General features: G+C 40.2%; 1 protein-coding gene across 1 annotated transcript; it reads left to right on the top strand.

The window, feature by feature from the left end:
- The first annotated feature begins 3,817 nt into the window (after window positions 1-3,817).
- On the top strand, window positions 3,818-4,732 carry LOC145570865 (uncharacterized). Its single transcript, XM_081629991.1, has one exon. It carries the CDS (start codon window positions 3,818-3,820, stop codon window positions 4,730-4,732), a length of 915 nt encoding a protein of 304 aa, XP_081486117.1.
- Window positions 4,733-6,397: the final 1,665 nt, after the last annotated feature.

Here is a 6,397-nt window from a genome sequence, read left to right as displayed (position 1 = left end):
TCTGAGGCAGCCCCTACAAGTGTTGTAGGGAAAACCTTGCACCATACCGCATCCGTATCGGTATATAACAGCATATGGCTTTCAAAAGCCGCTACATACCTCTTTGGGTCACCCTTGCCGTCATAGGTACACGCTGGCATTTTTATTTTTTCCATTTGTTGATCAAGGACCTCTTGTGTAAAGGGAGACGTCCTAGGTCGAATGATGGCCCTGGCCAAGTGCCTCGGCAGCCCACTACTGGCCTCCTGTCGGTATGATTCTGATTCCTCCCTTTGTGCACTTCTCGTGACCTGTCGTTCGGAGGGCATCACCATTTCGCGCGGTGGTGGTCGTGGCTGAGGCTGCTGCTCGGCCTGATTGAATTGATCTTCTAAGTTGATAATTACAGGCGGTGTCGGCCCCCTTTGTGGTTCTCTCGTGGCCGTGATCCCGGCCTCCTTCCTTTTCCGGGACATTGCCTGCATGACTTTAGCCGTTATCTCTAACTCTTCCGGAGTGAACTCTCCCCAGGGATCTGGGATAGCCTGGGTTCTTTCCGGTGTCAGTGGTACGTTTACCGTGTCTTTATAAAGGTGGGTCTCATCCTCCACCGTTATTTCCGGTATGGTGCTTGCGGCCCTGTTGCCGTCAGTGGCCGGGGTGCCGCTATCAAAATTCCGGTTTTCTGACTCTGGGATGGGTGTAATTAAGGCATTTCCTTCCATGACTGTGGGAGGTCTTTTTTGGACGATAGAAGTTATTACTTCCCCTCCTTCTAGCGCCAATTGTTCCGGATAAGTTCCGATACCGAGATGTCTTGGGGTTGGTAAAGGTTTACCGTCCAATTTGGTACCTGCACAGTCAGCACAGATAATCTAGCCCGGGGGTTATCCAGGAATAACCGCTCCGATGCTAAAGTTAGTAATCTGAGGAGGAAGGTTTGAAGAGAGAGAAGGTGTAGAGAGAGAGAGAGAGATTGTACCTGGAACATGAAAATATGGCTGGGTATATATAGGGGGATAACCAAGCAGGTGCCACATATCCCTATAGGTGGCGCACCGACTTCATTGGTGGCGCACCGACCTTATAGGTGGCAGGTGCCTGCGTGGTTTTAAGCTGGTCTCCACGCGGCCGAGAAACCGGCTATTGTGGATGCTAAGCTAGTTTACTAATCGTGCATATAATTTGTAACATTAACGTGTTTATCGGCCAAATAGCTTCTTTGTCGGTATTATCCCATACAATAGTGGTGGAGGAAATGATGGTGATGATGAGAGTTGAAAAAAGGAATAAGAAGAGGAGTGAGGATGTAATGATGATGATGATGAACAAGAGTCAGAGTGTAGGGTAATAATAATAATAAGAGACTACTAATTTTAGAGGAAGAAAACATCATCATGAAGATTTTTTTTATTTTTTTGGGTGTTTAATTTTGATGATAATTTGTGTGAGAATTTAGGTGTTTATTTTTTTTGGGATAATCAAGAAATATTCTTTGTAATTGAGTAGCAAAAATGAAAGAAGCTAAGAAGAAAAAAACAAGAATGGTTTGCGTGCACTCACCATCATCATCATTTTCATTCTCTCTCTTTTAATTTTCTCTCTCCTCTTTGTTTCTGACTCTCACACATTCTATCTTTGAGATGGAATTATGATGATGGAGATAATTATGAAGAGGGGAAGGAGGCTCTTTTTGGTGGGTCCATTTTTAGGGGGTCATACACTCATACAGTCATACACCCTTATTCTCTAAAGTATGTGCCCTAGCTAATTCATCACTATTTTTTTAATGGTTTCTTCCTTTTTTGCATTTGTGGTGGACGTACGTGTATCATGATGCATTGAACATTTGAACTATTGAATGTTGTTTTTTTTTTCCTTATGATGAAGATAAGAGCCACCTTACTAAATTGAGACTTCTTACAAGTCAATTCAATCAAGCTTTATATGTGATATTTATTGAAAGTGAAGGAAAGTATAAGTTAATTTTCATTTTTACAGAGTTATAGAGTCCATAATACTAATGAAATTTGATTTAGTACCATACTTTTTTAAATCATGAGGCAAAATTCTTAAGAACACGAAGAATAATAATGAATGAGGGATAAAGGTAAGCAATTTGCAACAAAAATAACTTTAACTAAAGTAAGGGCCTGTTTTGTTCAACTTAATTTCCGTTCAGTTCAATTTCTAATTTTCTTCTCTTATAAACAATTCAGTTCAGTTCAGTTCAACCCCAATTAATTCAGTTCAGTTCAATCAGTTCAATTACTTTCAGTAAATCGAAACAGGCCCTACATTTTATAGTAAGTGTAGATAAATTCAAATATGTGAACATCATGTGATTGAAATGCAGTCTTATCTAATCTGTTTTAGCAAAACCTAAGCATGCAATTGATTTTAGCATTCCTAAAGTCTGCATATCACTCCACTTTACAAGAAGTGTATTGAATCGTTCTCTCAAAGTCTCATACATATAGGAGTCCGGTTAGCAATAGTAAATTAGTGTGCCCTTAATTATATTAGTTATTACATATTTTTTTAACGGGTACATTCACAATAATGACCCTATCTGATCTCATGTTGTTAATAATATAGAGGAGAAAACAGTGACAAAATGAGCCTTTAGTGAGGTAATTAGGTTGAATAATATCGCTTACAACAACTAGCTACATTGTACAGGTAATAATTAAGGTCAAAAGTAGTCCTTAGTCAATATTTGATGATAATCTATCTTGTATAATTTAGTACTCTCTCCGTCTCTTTATTAGAGTCCCTTTCTCTTTGTTATGTGAGTAATAAAGTTAGAAAGGAGATTCTAATAAAGAGACGGAAGGAGTACGTTAATTACAATTATGTTATGTACGCAATCATGAGTGTATCATTGTAACAATATGATGCGGTACATCATATATAACAAACAAACATACAAGCTACCCTCTGTGAATAGCTATGTCCATATTAAATAAGAGAAGGAATTTGAGCAGCAGATTAATATACTTCAATCTAATTAAATCATTAACATGTAAAACTAACTATGGAGTAACTCATTAGGTGAGCCATCGAGAAAATGACTCCCTAACCTATGTTTTTGCTCATATTTTTTCAGTGTCACTTGTCCTAATATTGGTGTAGTATATAATTGTTGGATAGTCTAAGATGCGGTTGCAGAGTTAAAAACATTCTTTTTAAGTGTCTCAACAATAATAATCTTGTTATACAAATATTAATTGTAAGAAAAGGCTGTTTATGACTGTATATGCATGCTTTTATTAGAATATTGTTGGGACTTGGGAGTAGATTAGATGCTTTGGTGCTTTATTGGGTTTAGTTATGAACAATAAAATCATGGAACTTAGGAATCACAGAGGCCTTCACATAAATATATATATTGATTGGAAAGTGAGAGATTAGAAAGCCTCTTTTTGGTTGTCCTCCTTAACCAACTTATTTTATGGATTCTAAGCTAGTTTGCAACTCGATCTACTTCACAATTCACCAAATTGTGTAACGCTTAAGTTAATATAACCTTGATCCAGTCTAGTAGTTAGAAGATCGATTATGTTTTTCATCCTCTATTAGGGTTATGTGTTAGATTATGTAAATAATCTATAGTATTTAGTTTGAAATTATCTTGTAATTTATATAGTCAAAGGGCTATCAATTAGTTCCTATTTTGTAGCCTACAATTATGCCTAAGTTAAGGCTTATAGCTTGTATATATTTGACAGAGGTGATCAATACCAATCACGGCAAATATTCTTATATGGTATCACGAGTTCTAGGTTATCTCTTCTCCTAAACCTCAGCTTCCGCTTCTCTTCTTCCTCTTCTATCCATGGCCGACACTAGCAAACTTCACCCAGCCACTGTTGTGACAAATATCAAAGCTTGCATTCCTGTCACGCTTGATTATGAAGGCAAACAATACAACAGCTGGTCCACCCTATTTCAACTGCATTGCCGCGCCAATTTGGTGATTGACCATATTCTTCCTCCTGCAGTTGATCCCTCGGCCAAGGTTTCCGCTCCGACGGAAGCCGACAAAGCCTTCACTCAGCGTCTTGATGACATTGTCCGTCAATGGATTTATGAGACTATCTCCAATGACCTACTCAATTCTATTCTCGACCCTGATGACTCGGCCGCTGATGCGTGGAACCAGTTGAAGAACTTCTTCCTCAACAACAAATCTGCGCGAGCCCTTCAGTTTGATGCGCAATTTACAAACACTCGGCTTGATCAATTCGATGGAGTCAAGTCTTATTGCACACATTTAAAAACCCTAGCTGATAATTTGAGAAATGTTGGTGACAAGGTCTCCGACAATCGGATGGCTCTACAACTTTTGAAAGGTCTCTCGGAGGAGTATAAACCCTTTCGTACGTCCGTCCGTCATTTCAATCTGCCCTCTTTTGATGCACTTCGTTCCATGCTTGAATTAGAAGAACAAGGGAATGCCACTGATCTCTCTCTTGAGTCTCAAGCCGAGGCTCACATCACGCAAACCTATACTGCATCACAAAACCATGCTGAAGTTACCCAACAATCTTTTCGTGGGTCAAATCAGCGCGGTGGAGGAAATGGCTGGAAATCCACCAAGGGCAAAGGCGGCTCCGGCAAGGGCAAGGGCAACGGTGGTTCCGGGCAGCAGCGCGGTGGCTCAGGGCAGCAGCCGCCCCAGCACAGACCACCGTCGCAGCAACAGCAGCAGGCAGGGTGGATGTATCCTCCGCCTTGGGTGTACTGGTAGCAACAGCAGGGCCCTTGGGCTCTTCCTCCCTGCCCCTATCCGTCAGCAGGTTCGGGCTCCTCTCCTTGGGCAACTCGGCCACAGCAGCAGCAAGGCAACCAAGCCGGTGTTCTTGGACCACGGCCACCTCAAGCCTATTATATGTCGGATCCGACCTCCTCGGGGTACACGCCTACTAACATTGATCAGGCGATGCACACTATGAGTTTGACTGATCCAAACTACTACATGGATACGGGTGCTACTTCTCACATGACAAACTCTCAAGGTAATCTGTCTTCCTATTTTACTTTGAGAAATGGTCATCATAATTCAATTATTGTTAGTGATGGTAGCAAAATTCCAATTTATGGTTATGGTCACAAATCCTTAAACCAAAACACACTCCACCTCAAAAACGTTCTTCATGTTCCCAAATTAGTCAAAAATCTCATTTCTGTTAGGAAATTCACTATTGACAATAATGTTTCCATTGAGTTTGATCCTTTTGGGTTTTCTGTGAAGGACTTGCAGACGGGGAGCAAGCTAGTGAGATGTAATAGCAGTGGCGATCTTTATCCCTTCTTCACTGATCGTCAAGTCCTCTCAAACTCCTTTCCGTCAGCTTTTACAGTCATTTCTCCTAGTGTGTGGCATTCACGTCTAGGTCATCCGGGACATGCGGTTCTTAGTTCATTGCGTAGTAGTAATTTCATTCAATGTAATAACGCTAAACATGTCTGTCATTCTTGCCCTTTGGGTAAATTAATAAAATCGCCTTTTTACGATTCAATGTCTCATACTACTATGCCTTTTGATATTATACATAGTGATTTGTGGACCTCTCCCGTTCTTAGTTCTCTTGGACATAAATACTATGTCCTCTTTCTTGATGACTACACAAATTTTTTGTGGACTTTTCCGATCTCTTCTAAATCTCAAGTCTTCGATCTTTTTAGTCGTGTTCGCACATATATTCGAACTCAATTTGAAAGAGAAATTAAATCTTTTCAATGTGACAATGGTACCGAATTTAAAAATGCTCCATTTCAAAATTTTGGTCACCAACATGGCATGGTTTTCCGTCTCTCTTGTCCTCACACCTCTCCTCAAAATGGCAAAGCGGAAAGAAAAATCAAAACGGTCAATAATATTGTTCGTACTCTTCTTTGTCATGCATCCATGCCACCCTTTTTTTGGCATCATGCTCTCGAAATGGCCACTTACCTTCACAATATCTTACCTACAAAGCTCCTTGGTTATTATTCTCCGACACAAATTTTGTATCAAAAACAACCCGATTACTCTCACCTTCGAGTTTTTGGTTGTTTATGTTATCCTCTATTTCCTTCTTCCAAAATTCACAAGCTTCAATCTCGTTCATCTCCTTGTGTCTTTTTGGGATATCCATCTAATCATAGGAGATATAAGTGTTTTGATATGTCAACAAGGAAAATTATTATAGCCAAGCATGTATGGTTTGATGAGTCGGTCTTTCCTTTTGCTAATATTCACACTCCGAAATCTCATTCTTATGAATTTTTAAGTTATGATTCGGACACCCTTGCCAACCCTCATTTTTTGAGTCAAATTATTGCGCAACAAGAGCTGCAGCAGCACCCCGAAGCTTCTGGTCAGCCCAATGGCTTTCCAGCGGCCGAGAGAGAGCTACGGCTTGCTGCTACT

This window comes from Chenopodium album, chromosome 12 (assembly GCF_948465745.1).
Source record: "Chenopodium album chromosome 12, dcCheAlbu1.1, whole genome shotgun sequence".
NCBI lineage: Eukaryota > Viridiplantae > Streptophyta > Magnoliopsida > Caryophyllales > Amaranthaceae > Chenopodium > Chenopodium album.
Note: the sequence above shows the minus strand (reverse complement) of the source record. Positions and strands in the feature narration are given on the sequence as shown.